This window comes from Patiria miniata, unplaced genomic scaffold, assembly GCF_015706575.1.
Source record: "Patiria miniata isolate m_02_andy unplaced genomic scaffold, ASM1570657v1 HiC_scaffold_4, whole genome shotgun sequence".
Taxonomy (NCBI): Eukaryota; Metazoa; Echinodermata; class Asteroidea; order Valvatida; family Asterinidae; genus Patiria; species Patiria miniata.
The window spans coordinates 5,519,630-5,531,762 of NW_024037071.1; the positions used below are offsets into that span (position 1 = coordinate 5,519,630).

General features: G+C 39.3%; 2 protein-coding genes across 3 annotated transcripts; one reads left to right on the plus strand and one right to left on the minus strand.

The window, feature by feature from the left end:
* On the minus strand, positions 1–5,551 carry LOC119739652. The gene is made up of 3 exons (XM_038214663.1): positions 5,160–5,551; positions 3,367–3,419; positions 1–2,478 (listed from the first exon to the last, which is right to left on the minus strand). Exons 1-3 carry the CDS (start codon positions 5,266–5,268, stop codon positions 2,089–2,091), a joined length of 552 nt encoding a protein of 183 aa, XP_038070591.1. The 5' UTR covers positions 5,269–5,551; the 3' UTR covers positions 1–2,088.
* Positions 5,552–7,379: 1,828 nt separating this feature from the next.
* On the plus strand, positions 7,380–11,121 carry LOC119739917 (uncharacterized protein C6orf163-like). 2 transcript variants are annotated; one of them, XR_005272632.1, is made up of 6 exons: positions 7,386–7,485; positions 8,045–8,184; positions 8,684–8,886; positions 9,583–9,785; positions 10,424–10,975; positions 11,011–11,121. XR_005272632.1 is itself a non-coding variant. In XM_038215053.1 (5 exons), the coding sequence occupies exons 2-5, from the start codon at positions 8,067–8,069 to the stop codon at positions 10,797–10,799; spliced, it is 900 nt and encodes a 299-aa protein (XP_038070981.1). In that variant the 5' UTR covers positions 7,380–7,468; positions 8,045–8,066; the 3' UTR covers positions 10,800–11,121. The 2 variants fall into 2 exon arrangements, 1 of the variants encoding a protein (XP_038070981.1); XM_038215053.1 differs by having other exon boundaries at positions 7,380–7,468; positions 10,424–11,121.
* Positions 11,122–12,133: the final 1,012 nt, after the last annotated feature.

Here is a 12,133-nt window from a genome sequence, read left to right on the forward strand (position 1 = left end):
GGTCAGATTTATACACTGGAGCGCTAGCACTATTAGGCCTATACCTAGCAAGTGGTAAGAATGAGAATGAAACTGACACCAAGGGTGTTATTTTCACACCTCATTTTTCGTAGTGATTTTTCTGACCAAAAAAAAAAAAAGATTAGAAGTTGTAGAATGAAGTATCTCTTCGGCTGACGCCGCCACGTTTTTTTCACGTCAACGTCAGTTGATTGCAAATGTGTAGGGGAATAACGAATATGCACAAACAAAACATGTTGGTATAGAATACTGAAATAATTTCACAACCATCCGTAGACTTTGTCAACAACCACCCGTATTGGCGTTAGGATACTACATTCTTTTTAAAAAAAATTCATTCTGTGGCAAGTATATAGGAGTTTAGAACTGAACCCAAGGTATGCGTATTTATACTAAAGTATACAGAAATTATTTCCAGTGTATTAAACATGAATTCGCCGGGTAGTAATAGTAAATGCGTGGTTAGCCATCTGTCGCTATCCGGCATATAAAATGAATATAAGGAATATTTTGTTCAGTATATACTATAGCAAATATTACCCTGATCTTTCCCCGTGACGCAAGACAACCACAGTCATAAACGTTTACGATGCTTGACATAAAATATTCGTATTGTTATGTAGTTTGTTCTAGACCATTACTTTAAGAAATATACAGGTAGGGTTTGGTTTTTACATACTGCTTATATCCACCCGAGTATTTGTTCAATTTTACAAAGTTGAAATCGAAATAAAACATTTGCCACAAAGTTTTCTGTTATATTTTCTTTGCGCACCGGTGTCACTTTGTTAATTAATTTTGTATATTTAATCAAATATTCATTTTCGTACTGCTTTTTTTTTTTTTTTTTAGATAAATGTGCACTTTTTATTATTTTTTCCCCACAAAGCATACCGATACGTATACATCTTTGATCAACTGACAGTAAAATAATATTCGGGATTTAATAAACTATTATAATACTAAGAATATATATATGTTAATAGTTTTCATCCAAACTTAACCAAATGAAGCACAAGTCGCAGTAATAGCGTTTTAAACAAATCTTGCAAAAGTGGGAATCAACATGACCTGTTATCATTTTCATCCACATATTTATGTAGCTCTTCAAACCTAATGAAAGTGAGTACGCGCATTCCCGGCCCCCTGCATTTTTAAATTTCAGACCACTTCGTTGGATCCGGTTACATTAATTTTTAAATGAAAACACCGACTTCATTTTCATCAAAGCTGTGAAGAGGATCAGGAAAGGGGCGGGATTGGGCCACCTTTCTCTCTGAAGATAATTATTTACTCTGCGTTAATGGCTCAATCATCATTGAAGTGGCAAATTTCCCGCGTGTAGACATGACGTGTATAATAATGACACGCCATTTCACCGCTTCGGCGCCGTTAATATGTTCAATTATTACTGGTGTTGTTTGCATAATAGAGAGATTAGATAGTGTAGTAATGTAATTTGGTGTTTAGAAAATTATAAAGGTGGGTCGGAGAACGCGCGCGTGTCAAGAGTGGTGAAACTAGCGGTATATTTTAATTGTCTACGAAAATTACCTCCACGATGTTCATCGTTATTATTTATTCGTTATCATTTTTTAATGTCCGATCGAAACACTGGCGTGGGTCAGTGTTCTCATTTGTTGGCATGGAAACCGATGTTACGTGGACAGTGTTAGGTGGTAACGGTCAAACCGCGAGCCCCAATGTCGTCATGGCAACAGCATTGTCGTGCTTTTGGTTTGACGTTTAATTTAGCTGCAACACGTTTTTGCGAATAATTTATGGAAGTTGGCCCAGCATTTTACGGCAAGAGAATCAACTTCCTTTATAGTGTTCTTGTAATGATAGAGATATACTTTTCAAACTGGTTACCGTTTCAAAACAGCTTTCGAATCGCATTTGATTTGGAAAATACAATATATAAACATACACACTTTTAATAATACAATTGCATATACTAGACTCAGAATACCGTAGCTTACATCCCAAAATGTATGAGATATATACAAGGTGCACTATAGCATGACAAGATAAATGTAAACAGGTGGATTTGAATGGGTGTGGCCCTCATGGACGGTGGCCTCTAACGGACGGCTTCCTAACTTTGAGTCTACTGTCCAGCGTTGAAGCCCTTGAAGCCAAATCATCTTGCCCTACGAACGGGTTGGGCCGCTTCCAAGAGAAATGTCCAAATCTCTTGATTCTCGAGCGCTTCTGACCGAACCCAAACACGATGAAAATGGTCACACAGTACGCGATAATCTCGACACCCACCATGACCAGAGGCATTTGCCAGCCCGTGAAAAGCAGCCAGTGGATTTGTCCGTATCGGTCCGGGGAAACCTCTGTTGGAGCCGCCGACGATGTACTGACGATAGTCGTATTCCCTGAAGTGGTTGAGGTTGCAGAATCTTTGAAGTTTGGTGTGGTGCCTCCGTCGCTTTGTGGCAAATCGTCCTGGACCATTGGAAGAAATAAACAACAAGTATTGCAAAACTCGCAACTGAAAAACAACCAAAATTATGATGATTTCAATGCAACATTTTAATATTGACTTTGCTAACAAATGGTTTGAATAAAGACAATTTGAGTTAAAAACATTCATCCATAATTTTCGTGAAAAGTAATATACTGATGTGGCTCGTCATTCCCATTCTAATTGTTTCTCGGTTTTACCAAAATATTCTTTCCATCTTTTTTTCCAGAATCTACCGTTACCTCATGTTTTCTATCCACATACCTTATCGTACACGTATTGGTAACCTATAGCAACGTTTGATTAGCCTCGATACAATCACCGCAGTGCTTTTGGTTTTGACCACAATTCTGGGATGATATATTTCCCCTCTCGAGTATAGCTTTTACGAGATCAGCAGCCATTTTAAGTACCCGCATGTTGACAGCTGTCGTCCACACTTAAAGGTAAAAGACACCATTTTGCAGACACTCAAAATGACACCGACTGCCAAACCACTATGGAATATCCTACTCGAAATTGCCATCATTTTCTTGCGATGTTAAGATCAAACCATCGCGAGAAAAAAACGGCTTCCTCCAAATACTGCCACAGATTGACCTAATTTGCAACTGCGGTTACATAATCCGTGAATGAGAATTGTTTTTTTTCCGAGAGACAAATCAGGGATCATACCACAACGGGATGAAAGTCAAACGTATTAATCAAATTTTTGGAAGGGAGGGCACTGAGTCCACGAAAACCTTGCTTTGCGTCCGGAGAAAAATGAAGATGCATTTTCACCGTTTTCTCAAAAAAAATAAACATTTACCGAACTGAAATGGTGCCCAATCAACATTTAGGTAAATGTATTTTCCCACGAGACTTACGGTTCGTGCATCGGCTTCAATGGTCGTATATAGACTGGGTGTGGTCCCGGCGTCTAAAAATAATGATAAACATACAAAAAAGCTGGAAAAGGGTATGATCATGAATATATCCTGTGCATTCCAATATTTTGCATTTCCTCTCATAGACTAATATTCAACAGCCTCCCTTGCTCTACAGTTGAGATGATCGCTCATTACATGTGACGGTTTAATGGTTTAGTGTTGATGGAGTGGTGCGTTTAGTGCTTGCTGTCAATCGTTTACTTGTGCTTTAGTTAGAGAAGGTCCTGCTTTTAAGATATGTCATGCTAGGATCCGAAACATTAGGCCCTCGTTGTGTTTTTGATCTGTATATTTCGGGTCAATTCCGTAAGTAAGTTTATTAATTTTCGTGATCTTTCTCTTTCGTAAATCTCAAGGGTGGGGGAAGGAAATGACCCCCTCCTCCCTCTTCAACAAGGGAGGAACCTCCCCATCACACAAAAAATTCATAATTGGAATAAAATGTGAACAAAGACAAGAGCAGCATCTAAACCACTTTTAAATCAAAATGTAATTCAAAGTTACAATGCAAACCGTCAGTATAACGGACAAGACGGCAATTGGCGTGTTTTATTTTTCAGCATCAGTCCCTCCGTTGTGGACTTTTATTTTGCCCCTGTTCACTGAACAGAATATTCCCGATAATAACGGCAATAATTCCCGGCATTTTTGCTTTAAAATCACTCTTGCTTGCCATTACGTTTGACATTTACGAAATGAAGACACGAATCTCCACGCGAGATATTGCCTTACATTGCTATTCTGATCGGTCAAGCAATTTTTCGATGGGGTTTATTCGAGATAATTAGGCGTGTATGAAACTGAGCGAGACAATCTCACAGAATGAGAAAATTAAGTGGAGCATGGCCATGCGTACGGCCTTGATATGGGGAGAACCGCAGGAAATTTGTCATTATATGACGGTGTGATTGCCTCGTTACTAGGTTCTAAAATAAAGAGTTATGGCTACCTTCGGTTACCATGGGAATATGTGATAAATAAGAATGTAGATTGTATACCTGAAATAAAATTGTTTTGCTTTTTTTTTGCATTTCTCTTAAATTACTTCAACAGCCACTGTTGAGCTCAAACGTTTTTATTTATTTTTTCGTCCAGCTGCGGTGGCTCGTTTTTTCATCAAGTATCCAAAATTAAATTCTATAATGGAATGATCCGTTTATGGTGGCTATAAAGGTTGAGCGCACGATCTACAGTCGACGATGCATGATGCTGACGGTGATTATGCGAAATGCATACTCGTTCACATTCCTGCATAACAAATGTTTAGCGGGTACAATATATAAGTTTGTTTATGATTTTATCCTTTTTCATTGAGTTGTATTATGTTATTCAATTGACGGTTTTTGTATGGTTTGTGTCTTGTCTTGTCTTCTCTTTTTATTTTGTACCTTAAAATTATTCCGTTTTTCAATTATTTTTGCTTAATCTGTGGTAAACATTTCCGAACAAGGCAGCATACTAAATGTTCTGCACATTTAAGTAGCGATGAAATATATTTTATTGAACTTAATAGAGCCAATGACGTGAAATAGGGTGATCAAGATTTTTAAAAAGAAATCAGAATAGAAAAAAAATCATTATTTTTTGATGGAAATGAAGATGTTGAAGAAACATGAGCAAAAACAGCAATACAGAGGACGTTGTTGTCGGCAGCGTACGATGACCGATGACAAATGTGTGAACTAAATTGAAATTTCATCAATCGACACAAATGAACTAAGAAAGCTTACCTGTAGTGGCTGCACCATCCACACACCAAACACAACCCAGAGATACTGCAATAAAGAGCAACACAATCCCCGACATCTCTCTGATGAAGTAAACCTGATGATGTGCCATCGTGTATACGCTCCGGTCCGGTCCCCAGCCCGCGTCTAGTCTGTGTGGGTCAGTTATGCCGTATCTCGCTTCTTTCCTCCGGGGCAGTTGCTCATGATCATCGTTGCCTAGTTGATGCAGATCTTTCACCTTATCGCTGCCAAAAAGTCTAGCTTATCTCATTTCCTGATCATCATCTCGGTTTTGCCTGAAGCCAGGTCCCACGACACGCACGCGAGCCTACCACCAGCTATACCCGGCCATCTGTCAGGCAATAAATGATTCCACTGTGATATTTTAGGTGCGATGTTATAAAACAGTATAATATTTCAATAGAGGTCGCGTTTCCGCCGCGGAGTGCCTGCTAAATGCATGTGTTCAGACTTCAGATACCAGACTCATAATCATGCTATTCATTCTGATTTGGCTGGTGTTATTTTCTTGGTACGCATTAAAGCGACTCTATGTTTTCTCAGTGCACATAATTATCAAATAGAATATAATATTCTGCTCATCCCTTCTCGGAAATAGCAAGTAATTTTGTTGTATCGTGTACTTTGGTGGTATTAATTTTGTGGATAGATATCAAGAACAATTGGCAATTTTGTGGGGATTGTGGGGAGTATTGTGATTCATTTGGTCAAATAAAGTTGACTCGGCTCGGTGGGTATGTCATAAGTTTGTTCTTCAAATTTCCACTGTTCTTGCTTTTTATATGGACACTCGACATTTGCATTCGAAATTTTGATAGGCATAACGATGACATCAGAATATTTGACGTTTTAGGTTTGATTTCAATTTCCAAAGTAAACACGCGGACACCATATCGGTTATCTTTGTTCAACTAAACAAAGCAGCATTAAGTCATTGCCATCCCAGTCTCATAAAAAAAGAATAATGCAGAACTAAACAAACCCTTTAATTATTAAGTGGAAAACGATTGACATTCGACATTTTCAACGCAGTCACACGTGCACGTCTTTCTGGATACGAATAAAACTGAGTGAACTTTCTACAATCCGGGAACCGCCTGAATAAACGTAATTCCTCACACGAGTATTGAATTTTTCTGTGAACACAGCGCAGAAATCAATCGACAGTGTCAATAAACAATGAGAATGTCAGCATAAGAGAAACACGAGCCGTGCCATGGATGAACGAACTCGTTGGATTTTTTTTATCAAATAAAAAATATTGCAAAGCGTCTGTAATTAACCCCTTCCATCTGACGTCACATGAAGGCGGGCCTTTGTTCCTCTATGATACGCATGGGTACACACATTCTACATTCATTAGCACCAAATGATGACAAAAATGCCTTCTGCGAGGGCGTACCGTGCAAGATGTCTATAATGGAACTTTGATTATATATCATGATTATATAGGATTGGCATAGACTGAGCTCGAGTCTAGTTTGTGGTCAGTATTCTCTGGACATGAATGTATGCCAAAGCATGGACCACCGTCGGATTATCAATCACGATGAGTGGATGCGAATATTTGAGAACATTGCTCAACGAAACACCTGTCCGGATGAGTATGCAATCAAGCGCAGAGCCTGAGGGATGATATGACTTCCTGTACCACACAAAAACCACCTGCATTTTGCGTGATTTGATATTGATTATACGCCAATAGAGGGCGTCTTTAAACAGAAAAATGAAAAAAGTTCATAAAAAAATCACAAAAAAGCCGAAGAGAAGATTACACGTTTGAAGGTAAGAACAAATGTACCTTTCTTCAATTTCATCCATGCTCTGAATTGTATTTCAAATATCTTGAAGAAGCGATCAAAGAACCGAATAACGAAAATCCTGGAGCCAAAAAGATCGTAGCAGACGACACAACGTTTGCAATAGCGCCCTCAATCGACTTCGACAATGTTGCTACGCAACTGAAAAGATGAAAAATATCCTTACGCATTCCAGATATAACCACAATTTGTTTCATTATTCTTTCTAGTCCTTTTAAAAACTGTAGTTTGGGTCAAAATCTGTAATTTTCTTAGCATATATGTAAGTATTTCTGGTTCTTTTAAGCAAAAATATTTGTATCTATATTTTGCTCGCGTATGATTATTATTTACGTTTGGCAGTTAATGGTCAAATTGACTTGTACAACCTACTGGCTTATACTGCACGAAATGTGTGAAATTTGTGGCTGACGATTTCTACTTATATTAAGTTTTCAAAGTCGTACCACCCCTTTAATGTCTTCTGAGGTACGTTTTTAAAAAAGGTGGGTTTGTAAAACAGGGTGCTGTTAAGTTCCTGAAATGTATTGGAATTGGTTATTTTGATGAATTTATTTTGGCATGTGTGGTAAATTTTGTAAGCAGGAGCTTTAGTTTGGCACGCGTAAACATTGAATGACTAGGCCTACATACACTGTATAAATTTTATAATGTGTATGTGATCTAAGGATGGTGGTGTATGCGTGTAGGTTTTTTTTGGGGGGGGGGGCGGGGGGATGACATTTTTGGAATGAACAATCTCAACTTGTTTGAATGGGATAATCATGGAAATTAGTAATTATAGGCCTACAACAATATTGAGTTTCGGTCACTCAGTCAGGGAGGGATTTTGGCACAAATTTGCTGGATGTAACATTTGCCATTTTCTTTGGCAAATGATGCCAAAGGCAAGGTCTTGCTCAAAACTTTTTAACATTCATCTGGATAGCATAGTAGGCCTTGAATTTGTATATACAGAAAAAAAAGTTGGAGTTCACTAGATGAACGTGTGCTTTTCAGTCATTTTCTGGGATGATAATTTGACCAAATTTTGTTTTGATGCAGGCTCCAGAGATATCCAACATAAATGGACAAGCGTCTCAAGGAACACAAGGCTCTATCGCCACGCTATGATGGCGTACCACTCCGATATGAAGACAGCAAACCCGTGCAGACACAGATGCACACACATCAAAATATCCTGGGTGAGTATTGGGGAGGCCTGGGGAGCTGTTAGAATTTTATTTCCAGATTTTAAATTTACAGAAGTTCAGTAACTGGTCGCTGCTCTTATCTTTGCTGTGATTAACCAGGCATGCAATTTTTGGTTAGATCAGTTACTTCACTTCTTATTTTTTCCATCATGCTATTTACGTATCGCCTATACAATGAATGCTGCCCTCTAGAGACGGATAATCTTACTCTTCCATCTTATGAACAGTTTGGTTGCAGTACCCGCTGCTATATCAGAGCCAGCCAGCCGGCCCCGGCAAGCTCGGTGGTCGAGTGGTAAGACGTCTGCATTAGTAAGCAGGTCATGGGTTCGAGTCCCACCCTAGTAGTTTGTGAATTGTTTTCACAAAATCACTCCAGACAACACTGTTCAGTTTTAATATATAATATTAAAAAAACATGTCGGTCAAGGGCAAAACCCACTATTCAACTTATTATATTGGCTCGACCTTTTGACCGTTTTTTTTTCAGACATTGGTCAGAACATTCACACCCAGTGGGAGGTACAAGCTGAGAATGAGAGAGATCAAGCTGTCAGTGCGGCCCAACACAAAGTATGGCAGGAAGCCGAACACATGAAGAATGTAGCATTGGAGAAATGCAGAGAACTAGCCAAAGAAGAGATGGAAAAAGCCATTGCCGATCTGAAACACAGACAGGAGAAGGCACTCAAGGTATGTAAGGCTGTGTCTGTATGACTTAGCTACGGCTTGTAATCACACATGTACCTATGGGAGTGACTGCTAGCCACAGCCAGGTTAGTCCAACATGCCCTCAGAACCCAATGGTAACCTTATTATGGTAGGGCCTGTGAGCTTTTCGAAACCTGGGTTTCAACACCAGCTTTGGCTCCTGGAGATTTTAGACCTGGGTGACACAGGCTCAATATCAGTCTATGTTCTGGTTCAGGAATATCAACATATGTGATGCCAAAGCTAGAGTAGTTCCATTAGAGTTTAACACCCCCCCCCCCCCCAAGTTTATGAATTATCAGAAAATTATCAGATTGGAGTGTCACTATATGTCCATGATCTAGTTTGGCATCCCGTCTCCCTTGTGTATTATATTTATCATCCTCTAGTGGATTTAGAGGATGCCATGCTGGCATTTAGTGAGTACAGTTGGTAATGATGAATTTTTCACAGTTGTAGTCTTTTCTTTCAAAGTTTGGCAGTTTAAGGTTTGGCAGTTTAAAATTTGCCCTGAAGCTTTCTTCCTTAAATTTTTTTATTGACTTTGCGTGTTTAATTCAGATTTTGGGCAGGAAATTAACTAAAATCAATGGTGTTCAGCTCATTTTCAAACAGCTTTGAATTATTAAAATAAGGAGCTATGTTATTATTGGTGTGATAATATTTTTCACATAATAGGAAGAGGCATTAAGAGTTGAAGGCATCATGACGCAGCAGGCCACAGAACAAGTGAAACAGGAGAAACAAGCAGGGCAGACGATCTTGAGAGAGACCGTGGAGAAGGTACAAGCACAAGGACTAAGAGAGAAAGATGAGGCGGTGTCACAAGCCAGGAAAGAGGAGGTGGAGATCGCGAGGGAAGAAGCGGAGAGAGTTGCAAGGTTGGTATCAGAGAGATGTCAGAGTGTCATCTCTCGGAAAAAGTAGTCTGCCGCTACCCAGTATGGCCCATTATGCTAGCATTTTTCTCCAGTTTCAGTGGCATGAACTGACTGAGAATATTTCTGTTCCCCCTGGATAGGATGCCTGTCCATAGCAGGTTACTCCCCAGCTAATGTCTGTGCTCATTTAGAGAGAGGCAAATGGGGGTGAAATGGCCAGCAGCTGGATTCGAACCCTTGACCCTCTGATCATGAGTCACAAACCCTAACCACTTGGCCACACTCCCAAAGACCATTACAAGTCGGTCTCAACTCAAATCACAACCAAATCACAAGTTTGGCCACAAGTAACTGGGGATAAAAAAATAACAAAGGATCGAAGGCTTTTATCAAAGTCACTTTTGACTTGATACTGACTCTTGATTGACTTGCGACAACTTGTGCTTGATCTGTGACAACTTTTGTTTGAATTTTGATTGATTTGTAATGATTAATTCTGAATTAATAAGAATTATGTTTTGTTTAAGGAACTAATAAATTCTTGAGATGGTGTGTAACTTTTTATACTATTCACCCATCCCAAAAATGTAAAAATGTTGAGCAAGTTTCCTATTCATGTTCTGTTTAAAAAAATTCAGAGTGACAGCTGACAGAGAAGCAGAAACAGCCAAATCGAGCGCGGAGGCGAAATCCAAAGCTCTAGCAGCCTTAGAAGAGCGGATGAAACGGGAACGCATCGACGCCGTCCACACCGCACAGATGGAGGAACGTCACGTTGCCGCCATTGAGCTAGGTCGAGTCAAATCAGCCCACCAATCAGAAATAGAGAAACTCCAAGAAACAATCCGGAATTTGGAATCGAGGAACGAAGAGACTTTGAAGGAAGTGGAGCGTGAATGTGAGCAGAAGAAACAGTGGGAAGCCAAGTTCCACAACATGAAGGATTCCTATCAGCTCTTCATTAACAAAACCAAAGGGTTCGATTCAGGACAGGCTGATTTCCTTCTGAAGTGAACTCGGAGTTTTCTGCTTGCCAGAGGGTCACACAAAGTGGGAGAGGTAGCGGTAGGACTGAGAAAATCGGAAGAGAAAGCTTGTGATAAAAGAATTCTGAAATTGTTTTTCTAGATTTCCCCTGCTGGATTTGTTGATAGTTGTAGATACTTGGTACGTGTATTGTGTGTGAGCTTTATTGCCATTTGATCCGTATTGGGAAAATGGCATGTATTGTGTTTGCTGTTTGCTAGCCGCTTCTTTCAACCGCAAGAAATGCTTGTTGTCACTCAGACATTAATTCGAGCTGCTTTTTGTGCCTGTTCCAGTTGTGCCTGTTCCTCCAGTTTTAATACTGCCAATTTTGAATCAGAAATTCAGATGCTAAAAATGAAAAGAAAATACCAGAATGTCAGCTTGGTTGCATTCCTGGAATCTTAGACAACCTCCAACCAATTATAGGCTGTTGGGCATTCAGGTGGTCGTTGCTATCCTGTCACGTTTTCTCAAGAGTTGGAGGCGAGTCACCACAAGTCCATCACAAGTCATTCAGTCTCAGGTCCAGTCACAAGCTATTCACATGAACTACGTCAAAGGTGTTCTTTGTTGTCCGTACCCTGTTACTTGTAACCTTAAGTAAAAATTAACTTAGTATTTGATTTGTGATGAACTTGTGGTTGGACTTTTAGCAGGGGTGTGAAATCTCAGCTTTAAAGCTGATTTCAGCTTTTGTGTGTGTTGGATTTCATCTTTTTTCAGCATTTTCCCTCACTTGCTGTGTACAAAAGTATAGGAGATTTCAAAAGTTCAGCTTTTTAAAACCTTTTTCAGCTGTTTTCAGCTATTTTTATCAGTGGTCACTCACACCCCTGTTTTAGTTAACGCCTTGGTCAATGTAGTGCCAAAACCATCCCGCCTATTACTTTCTGTAGTGCCCGAAACCACCTGAGCATATGGTTCTATTGATTTTTCAGTGAATAAATACAATGCAATACAATGTAATACAATGTATTACAATGTATACAATGTAGTACCAGTACTAATGGGTTAAACACAGGGTTTATCAGGACAACCAAAAACAGCCAGGAAATTATTTTGTTTGCTTGGTTTAATTTTATGTATTCAATGGACCTTGAAGTAGGGCAGAGTTTATGGGCCTTTGTAAGAATTTGAAAGGTCTTGGTGATAAGGATGCACCACTAATAGTATCAATCAAATTTTAATTTGAAGAATTGAAGCTTGCAAGAAAGCAATATTACATGGAGATTTCATTCAGGATACATTCCAACAGATTGGATTCAGGTACTATCACATTCCATAACATTGTTTTTACAGACTTTTGATAATGCCTAATG

Bases quoted from the DNA above. Each gene is read 5' to 3' on its own strand.
- LOC119739652 (XM_038214663.1), bottom strand. From the start codon at position 5,268: ATGGCACATCATCAGGTTTACTTCATCAGAGAGATGTCGGGGATTGTG. The intron at 3,420-5,159 runs GTAAGCTTTCTT...CATTATTTTTAG, and splicing joins GGATGGTGCAGCCACTACAG to ACGCCGGGACCACACCCAGT. The intron at 2,479-3,366 runs GTAAGTCTCGTG...CCAATGGTCCAG, and splicing joins TTGAAGCCGATGCACGAACC to GACGATTTGCCACAAAGCGA.
- LOC119739917 (XM_038215053.1), top strand. From the start codon at position 8,067: ATGGACAAGCGTCTCAAGGAACACAAGGCTCTATCGCCACGCTATGAT. The intron at 8,185-8,683 runs GTGAGTATTGGG...TTTTTTTTTCAG, and splicing joins CACACATCAAAATATCCTGG to ACATTGGTCAGAACATTCAC. The intron at 9,786-10,423 runs GTTGGTATCAGA...AAAAAAATTCAG, and splicing joins GAAGCGGAGAGAGTTGCAAG to AGTGACAGCTGACAGAGAAG.